This window comes from Dromaius novaehollandiae, chromosome 26 (genome assembly GCF_036370855.1).
Source record: "Dromaius novaehollandiae isolate bDroNov1 chromosome 26, bDroNov1.hap1, whole genome shotgun sequence".
Lineage (NCBI taxonomy): Eukaryota > Metazoa > Chordata > Aves > Casuariiformes > Dromaiidae > Dromaius > Dromaius novaehollandiae.
In genome coordinates this window covers 6,815,316-6,828,391 of record NC_088123.1, presented here as the reverse complement: position 1 = coordinate 6,828,391, position 13,076 = coordinate 6,815,316, and the positions used below count along the sequence as shown (strand labels likewise).

The 13,076-nt window shown below is 41.4% G+C and overlaps 1 protein-coding gene across 1 annotated transcript in view; it reads left to right on the top strand.

The window, feature by feature from the left end:
• Window positions 1-13,076, top strand: part of XPO7 (exportin 7) — a 53,435-nt gene that overhangs the window by 25,657 nt on the left and 14,702 nt on the right. The window contains exons 7-14 of the mRNA XM_064497755.1: window positions 3,083-3,187; window positions 5,757-5,922; window positions 6,469-6,542; window positions 7,779-7,898; window positions 8,517-8,663; window positions 9,494-9,666; window positions 10,768-10,961; window positions 12,048-12,153. Of these exons, the coding sequence (XP_064353825.1) occupies window positions 3,083-3,187; window positions 5,757-5,922; window positions 6,469-6,542; window positions 7,779-7,898; window positions 8,517-8,663; window positions 9,494-9,666; window positions 10,768-10,961; window positions 12,048-12,153 (1,085 nt within the window). The remainder of the gene's footprint in view (window positions 1-3,082; window positions 3,188-5,756; window positions 5,923-6,468; window positions 6,543-7,778; window positions 7,899-8,516; window positions 8,664-9,493; window positions 9,667-10,767; window positions 10,962-12,047; window positions 12,154-13,076) is intronic.

Below are 13,076 nucleotides of genomic sequence, written 5' to 3'. Positions count from 1 at the left end.
CCAAGCATGAAGACTTCTTTAGCATCTTTTGGTTTCAACCCCTGTACATTGTTTCAGCTTAAAGCATTCTTGTGTCAAGAAGTGAATAGAGCATGCCCTTCCCAGTGTTGACCAGAGAGAGAAAACATAGAGAATCTGTCAAATTGTGCAGACTTTTAAAGCGTCCTTTCATTTAATACCAAATTTCCTGGTGTTACCAGCAGGCAGTTCTCAAATAACCTGGGTTCATCCGGGTCAAATGCGGTTTCCCTTGCACAGCCCTAGCCTTGGAAAGCTGGCAGAAAAAAAGACTGGGCACCCTGAGTCCTTGGTGTGACACCCAGTCATGCCAGCTGCAGCAGGTTGTGCCACTCTGATGTAGAAATCTGTCCAGGTTAGTTCTGTGTGCTGTAGAGCCCTCTGTGGTGCTTTTTTGTGTGTGTGGTATGTGTGGGGTTTTTTTTTGTTTGTGGGGTTTTTTTTTCAATGTTGAAAGCTGGAACGAGTGGCACTACTTGATGCCACCTAAGCTTACGTGATTTTCCTAATCAGTCAGGCAGACTTTGCTGTAGCAGTGTTCATTGCTATCACATGTCCTAAGAAGTGGCTTGGAGTGGCTTACCATTTATGGAATTGTCTCTAAATTTGCTAAAAGGACCAGGAGTTAATTGGAGGGGAGGGATTGGTTTTGATTTTAATATTTTGCTAAGGAAACTAACATTTTATTTTTGCTAGCATATTGATTAATCCTGGCACTGGAATGGGATCCTTGCATGGGATTTGAAGGCTGATTACAAATTGTTTTCAGAACTGGAAATGTAGGAAGAGGCTTTGTCCTGGTTAGAGCAAAGCACCCATTCTTTATGCTGGAACTGATGAAGTTCAGCACCTCTGAGCATTTGGGAGCTACCAAGCAGAACTTCCCGAGCCTTACACTGTAGTCTAAATGGCTTCTACATCCATTTCATACCCCAAATTGACTTTCATTCTTTAAGCCTGGCCTTGTCAGTAAATCAGATTCTGTAGCTCTTCTCCTAACTCTTATGCCATGTGTAACTACTGTTACAATTTCCTTGCATAAACTTTTGTCAGATTCTAACTCACTCTACACAGAGAGCCAGTCCTTCATTTCCTCATACCAAGGATGAGAGCAAGTCTGCTTACCTCTGTGAAGCAGTATGCATCTGTCAGCATGTTTGTACAGGGCTGTGACTTCTGCTTGCAGGAGAAGGAACAGCACGGAAACTGTCACCTATTCCAGTTCCAGAGTATCTACAGACTGATACTTAAATAAGCAATGAAGATAGACTTTGATCAAAAATCTCCTACTATCTTGGATATTAAATCTGCCACAGTTTACTACTCATTTTCCTAAATATGCTTTATGCCAGCAATTGCACAGGGCGGGATTCAGTGACTCATGTTAGAACATCTGAAACCCCTACTACTTGCGAAAGTAGAACTGTCAGTGTGCCTGCTCATTAGAGTGGAGTCACGTACATGCATGTGGCAAAAAACACACCTGTGGGGCTTCTCTTCGGGGTTTTTGTGATAATATTTTAAACTTCCAATTACCTTACGTGAGAGCCAAGCTTACTAAAGCTTTGTTTCCTAAAGCTTGTTCTAAAAGCTCGTGGTACAAATAAAATAGAGTGCTAGTAACTATGTTGAAGTATCACTTTTCATCCTAAAATACTGCACAGACTTGCCCAGAAGTACTGAAAGTGTCCACTGATTTGTACTACGTGGCAATATGGTGAAGGAAAGGGAATTTGTGGCTGATTTGCCACAAGCCCAGAAATACAGGAAATTTGTAATAAGCATGAAGAGAGTAAATAATGCTCTTCTTCATTAAGAGCCTGAAATCTAATAGCATGACCAGAGGAATGATAGTCCTGTGGTTAGAGCATCTGACGGATTTGGGTCCAGTTCTGATCTGCTACCCACTACTGTGTCATGCAGGGCTTCTCTTTCTCATCTGTAATGTGAGAGACAAGAGTGTTTTGCCCCCTTCAAGGGGTCACTGTGAAGGTTAATACATTAAAATGAAGCCCACAGCATCGAGGGCCGCACTGGTTGCGGCAATGTTGGATGAAGTGTATGTATAACTGAGATTAACAACAGGCTCGTAACAAAAACATAAACAAAATGGAGATGCAAATTGTGTGCGTCTGCGCTGGGATGCAAGTGTCCTTGCGCTTCCCTGATGTACTACAGTGACTCACTGCCTGTCAAATAACTCATCTCGGGCAAGTGGCAAGTAGAATTTTGCCAGCCTGCATTGAAGTAAATTAAAAAGATTTAAAGTATCACTTCAGTCTTCTCCCCTGCCTAGAAGGTAGTCTACAAAGTGATGTAGCCTGTGCTGCTGGCAGCCTCTAATAGTCAATGTTTAGAATGCATTGGTTGAATTGAGTACGATTTTGTTATGCTGTGTAAAACCATATGTGTGTATTTGTCTCCCAGATCATATGTCATCATCTTATTCTAATATGGTTAGAGGTCCAGTGCTGGAGCTTTAACAGATGTGGCAAAGTCTAAACTGGCTGTCACTGGTTAACTCTCCTTGTAGTTTTCTTCTCATCTGTGCAGGTTCAGGAGGGGATATGTAAGTGACCTTAAAATTACTAGTAGTTGACCATGTATCTGCCCAACGGCTTCAGGTAGGATTTAACTCTTAGGAGTTCAGAGCACTTCAGAAAGTCATATTCAAGTTTCTAAACGATTTAAGTGCTGTTTAAAATACTACCTTTAATTGTGCTTTGGAAGAGATTTAAGTAAACTTAGAGTAAAGTAACTGCTTTGTAGCAGGGATACAGTGGAGCTGTGCATTGTAAATATATAGGTAGAATGTTCTGTCATAAGTCAGCAAGGTGATTTTTAGCAGTGGAAAAGTTAAGGGTAATGAAGGAACCATTGCTCTATAATAAAAGCACATGCTACAGTGATAAGATGTCCCTCTGGTTTAGCCAGCTGGTATAACATGGTTCTGGGGAGGGAAAGCCTTGATGTCCCAGTGCTTTGACAGGGTTCCTGAGCATTCTGCTTGTCTTGTTCTGTTTTTGCCAATGAGTTCTAATTACTGATTTTTCTCTCTGTTCAGGCGGATACTACTCATCCACTGACCAAGCACAGGAAAATAGCCTCTTCCTTCCGAGATTCCTCCTTATTTGATATATTCACATTGTCATGCAATTTACTGAAACAGGTAAGAAAATCAGTTTGTCATCTCCTCTATTGATACATGTTGGGGCTGTAGATTTGGGGCTGAAGTTCTCTTTGATGTAATTCCTTTGGAAAAAGTGTTCTTGTTCTAAGAAATGTTTTCTCATGGCACAGAGAAGTTTGTTTATCTGTAGAGCTGTGTTCCAGGTCAGTTTTTCAGGAAAGCTTTGACTCAGGCTTGCGTTTTTTTGAAAATGAACATCTATCACAAATACTGAAATACTGTAACCTTTTAAAAATTTTTTGATTGGAAATACGTGCTTGGACCTTGAGGCTTGGGTTTAAATGTTCCTGGCTTCAAGCATCAGGAGAGAGATGAAGTATTTGTTATACGTTTTAGATATCTTTGATTTACAATCCTGGCAGAGAAACTTGCTATAAAACAAGTCTTTGTTGTAACCTCAAATTAAAATCCACATGGTGAGAGAAAAATATCCTCCTGAAGATGAGAAGTTTAGTAGATTAAAGGGAGACTAAAGGGTTGTCCTTGATCTTTTTACACATGATAAGTATTAGATTGTCTTGTGTTCCCCAGGTTTTTGTTTTTGTGCTAATTATCACACGCTAGCTCATGTGCTGTGAGAATATTTACCTTGAGATAAGATGACAATATTCTGTGAGAAGGGTGTATGGGGTTTTTGTTTGTTTACAGGAAGAGTAGCTTTTCTTTCAGCTGAAGTACTGTTTTTGTTAGAGAAATAACGTGTATTTTATAAGCAGGTAGTTTATCTGAAGAAAATTCTTGATTCTGCATTTGGTTTCATTTCTAAAAAGCTGATCTATAAAGTTCTAAAGGTGCATTCAAAAGAACAGCATTTTATAGGAAGGTCTAGCCCAATTAACTGAGTGGCAGTAGCACAGATTTGATCAGTTTAACTTTTATCCTTCAAGCTGACTGAAGTGTCAAAGTTGACAAATAGCACAAAGCATGAAAAGCAAATTTTATTTTAAAGATCTTTCAAAATGAGCAGTTCTGGTTCTGTCAGTAATAGAGGTGGGTATGTGGGTGTAACTTGATCTTTTTTCTTATTCTGGTTTCCAAAGGAAACAAGGCTTGTACAATTATGCTAGTCATCCTTTCATATGCACCTATCTGCCTGACCTGTAACAGCTCTAGTAAGTTTTGGATTCATTGGCTTATTTGATCTGCATTTGATGGACAAAGGTCTCAAAGTAAAGGCGTTCTCCACTTTTGTGAAGAGAAGTACCTGGTTCGGTGGCCCAGCTGCAGAAAGGGCTGTGGTGCAGCCTTGCATGTATTTACATGCCAGGGATTGCAGGCAGAACAGGGTTCTTAAAATGTCCAAACTTGTGGGAGAAAGTTCTACAAGCACTTGTGTTCCGCCAGGAGACAAAGGCTAGGCCTTATTAATTCTGGTGTCCCCAGAACTGCCCTTTTAACATTGCCCTGTATGTGTAGCTCCAGCTGTATTAAGTACACTACTCTTGCTGTGTGACCATGTGAACTTGGAGACTTGAAAGACATGGCTTGTTTGAGGAGGAAGCCTCTAGTTTCCACCCTAACTCTTAATCATCCTGCTTTTGTTTCTTAGGATGCTGTGATTTAAGACAGATTGGAATGTTTTCTGTTGTCTCACGTAACATCCTTGTTTTTCTGTGATTAAACACCTTCTACTCAAGTTACTTCTTTTTTTATCTAGTTGGCAGCTGTATCAAGCTTCTGTATATAAAGCAGAAGTTTCCAAGGTGATCCTTTTGAGTGGGGAGGGTGATGGATTGGGCTGCTAGAAACCGGTGATCATGTCTACATCATTGTCCGTAAAACAGCATGCAATTAGGCAGTCACAGAAGAATAAGTCTTTGTGATACGCATGCTGGAGAGAGTGAGGAAGAGATTTCGGCAACCAATTGCACTGATCTTGGCAGCCTCAATACAGTGCAAAACATCCTTTGCAGTAGGCTTAAGCTGAAAGAAGTTAGCTTGATTTTAAGCACAGAGCAATAGCGCAAAGCATAGACAGACTGGCCTATCCCTGGAGTACAGTCCTGAGCGCTACATGTAAACTGCTGTCAAATGACCTAGTATTTCGTATCCACTAAGTTTTTTGTGATACTTGAGAATATCCATGTTTTCCCTGCCCATAACAGAGCTTTGTAACTGGAGCAGGGCTTATGCGAATCTGAGCAACAAAAGTGAATGTGCTCATTTCCATGTGAGGGTTAGGTGGAGCAACAGGATTCCCTGCTGTTAGGTGCTTGTCAAGCAGAAAATGTATTCTTGTGTTTAACCTTAATAAGAACTTCCTTATCTCATGAATCTCCCAGTATAATTGCAAGTTGGCAAGCCTGACTCCTTTTCTCCTGTGCAGTACAGGCTGACTGAAAAAGGAGCTGCTGTCTGCTCACTTCATTTGTGTAAAGACTAAGTGTGTAAATACACATGCTGTCTATAAAAGTGTGGGGTAGCTGGGATGGGGGTCTGTGGTATATGATCTTTATGAATGTCACATCCTGTTGAAATTAAATTATTGCCTCAGACTCAGCTGTCACCTTCTTGGGTGCCACCCCCCCCAATCCATTGTATTTCACAGGCTTCTGGGAAGAACCTGAATCTGAATGATGAAAGCCAGCATGGTCTGCTCATGCAGCTCCTTAAGCTCACCCATAATTGCCTGAACTTTGATTTCATTGGCACATCAACAGACGAGTCCTCAGATGATCTCTGCACAGTGCAGATCCCAACCAGCTGGAGATCAGGTAATGTTCCTGGAGGCTCATCTTCTGTAGCATACCAGCTGAAAATGTGGGTGACTTGCTAGGGCCCTCTCTGCACCTAACAAACTTCTGCAGATGCCGGATGTAAAATCCAGCCTTTTCTTAGCATGATTACAAATGCAATCCAGCTTGTTGTGTTGGCTATCATGAGTTATACAAACACTCCTCTATCTTTTGTCTTACACCTGTCAATTCAAGAAACAGCAAACTGTTTAAAAAAAAAAAAAAAAAACACTGAAATGTAAATAACAAACAACTCAGCACCTGTTGTTGACATCCTCATATTTTTCACCAGCCACTCTGCAGGTAGTTCCACAGGTTGCTTTCTTAAAATATTATCCTGTAATTTTACCTGACTACCAACAGTTTTACTTTATTTCTGGGAAAGGCCATTGTGTCAAAACTTAGAAATCTTTGTTATTAACATGACAAGCATGCATGCCATTCTTGATTTGGACACATAAGCATTAAATCTATGGAATGTATTAAATGGACATGTTGTCAGTAAATTGCTCCCTTCTGTTTTAGCATTCTTGGATTCCTCGACCCTTCAGTTGTTTTTTGATCTTTATCATTCCATCCCTCCTTCATTTTCTCCTCTGGTAAGTTTTTAGTGTTTGTTTTCTTTACAAAATCAGCTAACAATGTTTTTTTGTTTTTGCTGAATCTTCAAGCATGTCCTTCTGGATGGATGCAGCTGATGCTATTTCCACTGTACAGCTAATGTAGTTGATCCTAAAACCATGCTACAAATAGGTAGCAAGTCTGGGAGTGCAGCTAAGGAATTAGAATTCCCCTTCCACACTTTAAAACTAGGCCATGTCCCAATTGCATGAAATGGCCAATAGCACAACTGAACTAAAAGTTGGATAATTTCTTTCTTGGAAAAAAAAAATTTGCCTGCCAGTCACTTATCTGTCTAACAGATATTTTTCATAATTAATGCTACAATGAAAACTCGCCCTTTGGCTAGGGAGGGAAGGGTCCTTCAGAAGTGTTTTTACCGCTGAGACTCTCAGCACTGTTCAGTATGTTGCAGGGTTACTTAGCTAGTTCTGAATTTAGAGCCTCAAATATTCATGAGAGACATTAACAGTGTGAGACTTTTTTGTTACTGAACAGAAATATGAGGCAATTAAGCCTGTAATTGTCCTGAGTCTTTGATCATTAAATGTGAGAGCCAGCAAGAATGAGAGGCTTAACAGCTGAGAAGATAGTAGTTATACTGGTCAGAGGGAATGGGGATTTGCCTCCAGATAAGGATTCCAAGGTACTAGTTATAACTTACTTGTTTCTGCTGTTCATAAACCCATTCAGCAGCTTGCTACTAGTGCAGCTGCATCGTTGCAATTTACATTTGGTTTGAATTTGAGGTTTGGGTTGAGAATGATTTAATACTTTTCTTGTCAGTCTTCTATCTTCTGTATTACTCTTCCAAGTCTATATTAGGCTTACCAGCTTTCCTTCCCTCTGCTAGTGTATTGTCAGTCTTATGCTTTCTGTGTCCTCCATGTGAAGAAATCTCACTATTCTGGGGGCTGCATAGCAGAGTTTAGAACACATCTTTGACTGTCAGAGTGGAAATGTTGTTCTTTTGGGTGATGTGTCCTTTTATCTCTGCTGTAATTTGTTTCTACTTTTTTTTATAGAATGCATAGAATTATAAAGGTGGTGGCTGTAATTTCAAATCCATCTTTTGAACTAAATCAGCTAATGTGCAGCTTGCAAAGAAGCATCAAACTTAACTGATTTATTCTATATCATGAAAAGGAAATCTGTGCTATTCATTCTATTATTTTAAGTCCTTCCTTTCTGTTTATTCTCTTTGCCCCTTTTAGGTTTTATCCTGCTTAGTGCAGATAGCTTCTGTACGCAGATCCCTCTTTAACAATGCAGAAAGAGCAAAGTTCCTATCTCATCTCGTCGATGGAGTAAAACGAATACTGGAAAACCCACAGGTGAGTATTTCAGATGCAGTCAGTGGAATTTGCTCAGCTTCCTCTCTACATCAAGTATCTTGACAGAATATGATTTCTACTATATTTGTCCCAGTCTGTACTCCTTAGCATTTCCATTTCATACCAGCTGCTTTTTTTAAAGAGAAAGTAGAGAAGCTGAAGGAAGGTCAGAGTAATAAAAATGTTTAGCCTAGTAAAGGGTTTTTAAAGAATTAGTAGCAGCAATAACTTGATGACAAGTCAGAGTTTTAAATGTTGGCATAGAAGAGAGTAGTGCTCTACCAAGGTAAAGATTTGAAGGGCCTAAAATTTAGGGATGTTGGAAGAACAGTGGGGTAGATGATAGCTTTACCCAGACAAATAGGATGGCACACTGCAGATTGTTTCTATCCCTTATTGGTATGGCTGTAGCCATCCCAAACTGAGTGGAAGAGGGGCTGCGCAGTATGAATGCATGCCTTGCCATGACCTGTGGCACTGGGCAGAAGAGTGCAATATCTTATTGCTCTTCCTCTTCCATTTCCTAACCCCTTACCATAAATCTTTGCCTCTTCTTGCTGCTAGGTAGTGGTACACAGTGCTGTTTCTCAATTCTGCTGTTCTTTATTCTCTTCCTAGAGTTTGTCAGACCCAAACAACTACCATGAGTTCTGCCGATTGCTGGCTCGATTGAAAAGCAATTACCAGCTGGGAGAGCTGGTGAAGGTGGAGAACTACCCGGAGGTTATCCGACTCATTGCCAACTTCACGGTGACCAGCCTGCAGGTAGGAACTGGTTTCACTTACCCTTGATAGTTGTTTTTTTCCCTCCTCTCTCCTGGTCTTTTCTTGAAACAAAATTATCGCCCTCTTGTCTGTTCTTTGCCCCTTACTTTGCTATAATTGTCCTGTGAAGAAGCCCACTACTAAAAAAACAAAAAAGCCTGTAAGCTGTGTGACAGAATCCTGCAGTGTAGCATTGATTATGCTGTGATTTCCTACTGAATGGAACAGGAGCAGCAGGTGGAGGAAGGCGGGGTTGCTATGCCTCTAGAGTCTTTCCATGTCCTAGCAGGGGAAAAAAAAGAACTTGTTAAATAAGGCTTATTTTTAGAATTATGTATCACTTCACTATTAAAATACAGTTGCAGGAATTGCTAGTGATATGAATATCACGCTGTATTCCCACTGAGTTTTCCACTGGTGTACACTTTAACTACACCTCTGTACAGAATACAAGTAAAAGATTGTATAGCTTACATGAATATTAAAAATTGACAAAGTATTTATTTGGAAAATAGCTTTAAACTGTACATTTATTTGGGGAGCTGTCTGTAGCATGCTACAGTATGAGCTCAGCAGCGATTTGGAACCAAAGGCTTTGGCTTAGCTACGCATCACTGGAACTTATTTTGTGGTATCTTTCATTTTTTACTGAATGCTGTTAATGCCCTCTGAACTTAGATTCTGCATGAAATTCATTGTTAAAATGAGCAACTGTATCATTAAAGGTTCAAGATATTGTCATTTATAGTGTTATGTGAAACAAAGTAATCTGGACAAAATAATCAAGATCATAATTTACTGGTTTCCTCTCCCTTTCTTTTTCTTGGTAGCACTGGGAGTTTGCGCCAAACAGCGTTCACTATCTCTTAAGCTTGTGGCAGCGGCTGGCTGCGTCGGTGCCCTATGTTAAAGCCACAGAGCCTCACATGCTAGAAACATACACACCAGAAGTCACGAAAGCTTACATCACGTCCAGGCTGGAATCTGTGCACATCATACTGAGGTAAGAAAAGCAGAGAGAGCAGTACTTCTGCTGTAGGCACCAGAACCCAACGCAGAAGGCTATGGTGTGTTTTTGTTCTGAATTTTCCTGTAAAAATGGACTCTGACCATGGGAAATTTTGTGAGTCACCAAAGGCTTTCTAAAGGAGGCTTACCTAAATTGTATATTCTCTCTCTTACGCAAAACAGAACATGGATTTATTTTTAAGGTGAATTTTCTGAAGAAACAATGCTTATGTTGTCACTGTCTGCGGTATTCTCTCTTCCCTGACTTATTGTTCAGTGGAATTCATCTTACCTAGCTTTGTACATCTGCAGCGTAGTGTTAATGCTCTGTATTGCCATCATAGCAGAGAGGTACAAGTACGCAAGGTGTGATTCACTCACTTTTAGATCTCTACCGCAGGATGGCACAAATTATGCCTAAAAGTATCTTACTTTATTTCTTCTGACTGCAAGGGCAGTCTGGAGAACTCTCTGCTGCAGTGCCTGAACTTGGGTGGTATGAATTCCATCTCGTGTCTGAATGCATTTGATGAAAATAAATGGTTGAGCATAGAAAAATAAGCTATGAATGCCCCTCTGAGGGCGATGCTGGTTGGCTTATCTCTTCTTAGGTGTCTGACAGTGCATGGGAGGAACTTGAGATTTATTTAGTTCTGGAGTTCACAGTGCAACTTGATGGTGAGATTAGTGTGTTTAGAGGAAAAGGGAACTAAAACATGAAAGATGGAAATTTTTTTTATCAAAGACAGCCAGAAAGAGACCTTGTTCTTGGCACTGCCTGTTCTGTTTAAAGACCTTGATAAACATTAAGATGTAAGAAGAGCTTACTCATCCCAGGTCCTGATAGCCTTTCCATTTGGGCCACTAGTGTTCTTCAGATTTATGGCCACAGCAACAGTAATGATCAGCCTATTATGTCAGTCTGTGTAGCTCTCCATCATGACAAATACTAGAGAGAGAGAAAGAGACTTTAGTCATCGGAATTGCTATATGACTGAGGAAAAGCATCACCTGTCTGGTAGAAATAAGCCTATGTTGTGGGTTAGGCTATTTCTGCATTTTAAGTCCCTTTCTAATCTGCTTTCTCACTGTATAGGGATGGCTTGGAGGATCCACTCGAAGATACTGGCCTTGTGCAACAGCAGCTAGATCAGCTATCCACCATTGGCCGGTGCGAGTATGAGAAGACCTGTGCTTTGCTTGTGCAGCTCTTTGACCAGTCAGCCCAGTCCTATCAGGAGCTGCTGCAGAGTGCCACTGCCAGCCCTATGGATGTTGCTGTGCAAGAAGGTGAGCCTGTCTGGAGACCTGTGGCCTGTTAGTTTGCAGTAGGTTGCCTGTTCTCACAAGTACCATTCCAAAAGCCTGTGTTCCTGGTGAAATCCGTGTAGGGGGGAGGCAGATCTTGCAAATGTCCCCTTGGAGAGATGGCTGTATGGTGTAAAATATTTATGGCTGTGGACAGACATTGCCAATGCACACAGCAGTGCTGGCTGAAGATGCAGTTGCTGTCCTGCAACAGACTCCACCCCTCTCCTGGAAATCACTTAGAGCATCTCCCAGCCCAGGCTTCCAGAGAGACAAGTTATGTGAACGTTCCCCCGTCAGCACTGCCTACCCCATCTGTCTGACGTGGGGTGTGGAGTGCTCGTTTGAACCTCCCTGCTGGCTGCGTGGCAGAAACCTCTGGCTGGTGATGAGTGACTGGGAGTGGGGTCTTCAGTTGGTGCCACTGTTTGAAGGATGATGTCTGTCTACAGCCTTAGGTGGGTTCTGCACACAGGTTTTCATACTTGCAGAGTTGCTTGGTTTAGGAATTGTTTAATGCTGGCTGCAGAGAAGCAGCTCCTTCAGAGGTTCAGGTATAGCTGTGTTTTCCCCCTTTCTAATGATGTAGCTGGCTTCCCTTTCCATGCCAGAGTTGGACATGCCAGCACAAGTATGAAAACTACAGTTTTCTTCTGAAACAATATCGTCGTCTGATCCAAAGCAGAACAGTTTGTATGTGGGCAAAATTCCATATGATGTTGACTTATCTATAAGCCACATGTATTTTGGAAGAATAAATGGTGCATGCTGACATCTACATGTGTTTAAATATACAGAACGTAGTTTAGTAAGAAAGTGGCTTTCTGCAATGGAATAAGTTTTAAATAATGAAAATTTTCCGGGCAGACCTGGCATTCTTCTTTCCCTTCTAGTAACGTCATGCCTTTTCTCCACCAAGTGGAGAATTGAGTAATTTTCGTATAGTTGGGCACTAAAGCAGAATATCCTTTTTGAATCCTGTTTTCGCCAAAATAGAACGTGAGTCTCCTCCGCTTCCTCTGTGTAATGTGTGACGTGCTTGGTTCTGATGTCCTCTGTTGGTTTCAGGGCGCCTGACGTGGCTCGTCTATATTATCGGGGCAGTGATTGGTGGTAGGGTCTCGTTCGCCAGCACGGATGAGCAGGATGCGATGGATGGCGAGTTGGTTTGTCGGTAGGGATGCTGACTTCTCTAGCTGCACCATACTCGATGTCAACGCAAGAGTCGCTATCATGAAGCTGCTACCATGTTCTTCCCCTCTTTTCCACACTGAGAAGAACAGTGTGGGACTGGCCATCCTGAGAGGAGAGTTTGCAAGCATTGGCTAGAGCCAGTCAGCAGGCTTCTGCTGCGACTCGGCTAAATTGGGAAGTTTGGGTTGTAAGTAAGAGAATGAGGGGAAGAGCATGTAAGAAGGGAATTTATACCATGCTTAAATGCATGCATTGGAGTAGAACTAAACACATGACGATTCTGTGCCGGGAGTGGGGAGTTTTTCCTAGTTACTAACTCAGCATGGGTCTTGTCCATAAATATGCTGTGAATGTTGTAGTTCTGCAGCTGTATACTGTCTTCTAACACCTGGTAGATATTCAGAATTGTAAATCCACTCCATTGCAAGCTGTATTTGATGGATGTGAGAATATGTTGCTTACTATTCACGAACAACCTTGAGTTGCACTGAGTGTCCTGTAGACAAATACCCAATTGCTCTGTTCTGGAAGCTAGGATAGAAAGAGGAGCTAAATCTGCTAATATACGGAAGTTGGCCTGTTGATGAGCCATTGTTAATAGGTAACATCAAGCATTAGCTTCCCCTGTAGCTGATAGTTACTGAAGGGGAAAGGATGAAACTTCATGTTACATTTCAGCTACCCTCAGCACCAGGGAGACATTCATAGAAGTCTGTTTACATTTTATCTCCTCCTTTCCCACTCTTTGTTTTGTGGGACTTGCCAAAATCACTTCTTTTGCCCCCCATTGTATTGCCTGTATATTACAGGGAAATCCCTCCACCCCTTGCTTACCAGAGAGGTCTGTTTATCGGCCCTGTGCACAGACCCTAGCATGTTTCCACAGTGCTCTCAATAAAAGCC